The 226-nt window shown below is 55.8% G+C and overlaps 1 protein-coding gene across 1 annotated transcript in view; it reads right to left on the bottom strand.

Annotated features, from left to right (window-relative positions):
• Positions 1-226, bottom strand: part of LOC119581702 (protein sprint-like) — a gene marked incomplete in the record, with an annotated part of 21,974 nt that overhangs the window by 9,662 nt on the left and 12,086 nt on the right. Inside the window, 1 exon segment of the mRNA XM_037929828.1 lies at positions 26-117. Coding sequence (XP_037785756.1) covers positions 26-117 — 92 coding nt within the window.

Genomic DNA, 226 nt, shown 5'->3' with positions numbered 1-226 from the left:
CTGCCAAAGAGCCCCGGGTACTGACCTTGCCCCAGCAGCGCCAGCGATGCTAGCTCGTGCCGCGTCCTGGCCTCCTGCACGGCGCGCGGCAACTTCAGCTGGACTGGCAACTCGTCACTGAAACAGGCAACATGTCAACGATGTAAACGGGCGAGGAAGGGAAAGAGATCACAGCTTGCCATATGTCCGTTTCGCACTGCTCTTTCTTTATCATTTTAGTAAAACT

This window comes from Penaeus monodon, chromosome 15 (assembly GCF_015228065.2).
Source record: "Penaeus monodon isolate SGIC_2016 chromosome 15, NSTDA_Pmon_1, whole genome shotgun sequence".
Taxonomy (NCBI): domain Eukaryota; kingdom Metazoa; phylum Arthropoda; class Malacostraca; order Decapoda; family Penaeidae; genus Penaeus; species Penaeus monodon.
The sequence above is the reverse complement of the archived record's forward strand: the minus strand, read 5'-3'. Positions and strand labels throughout refer to the sequence as shown.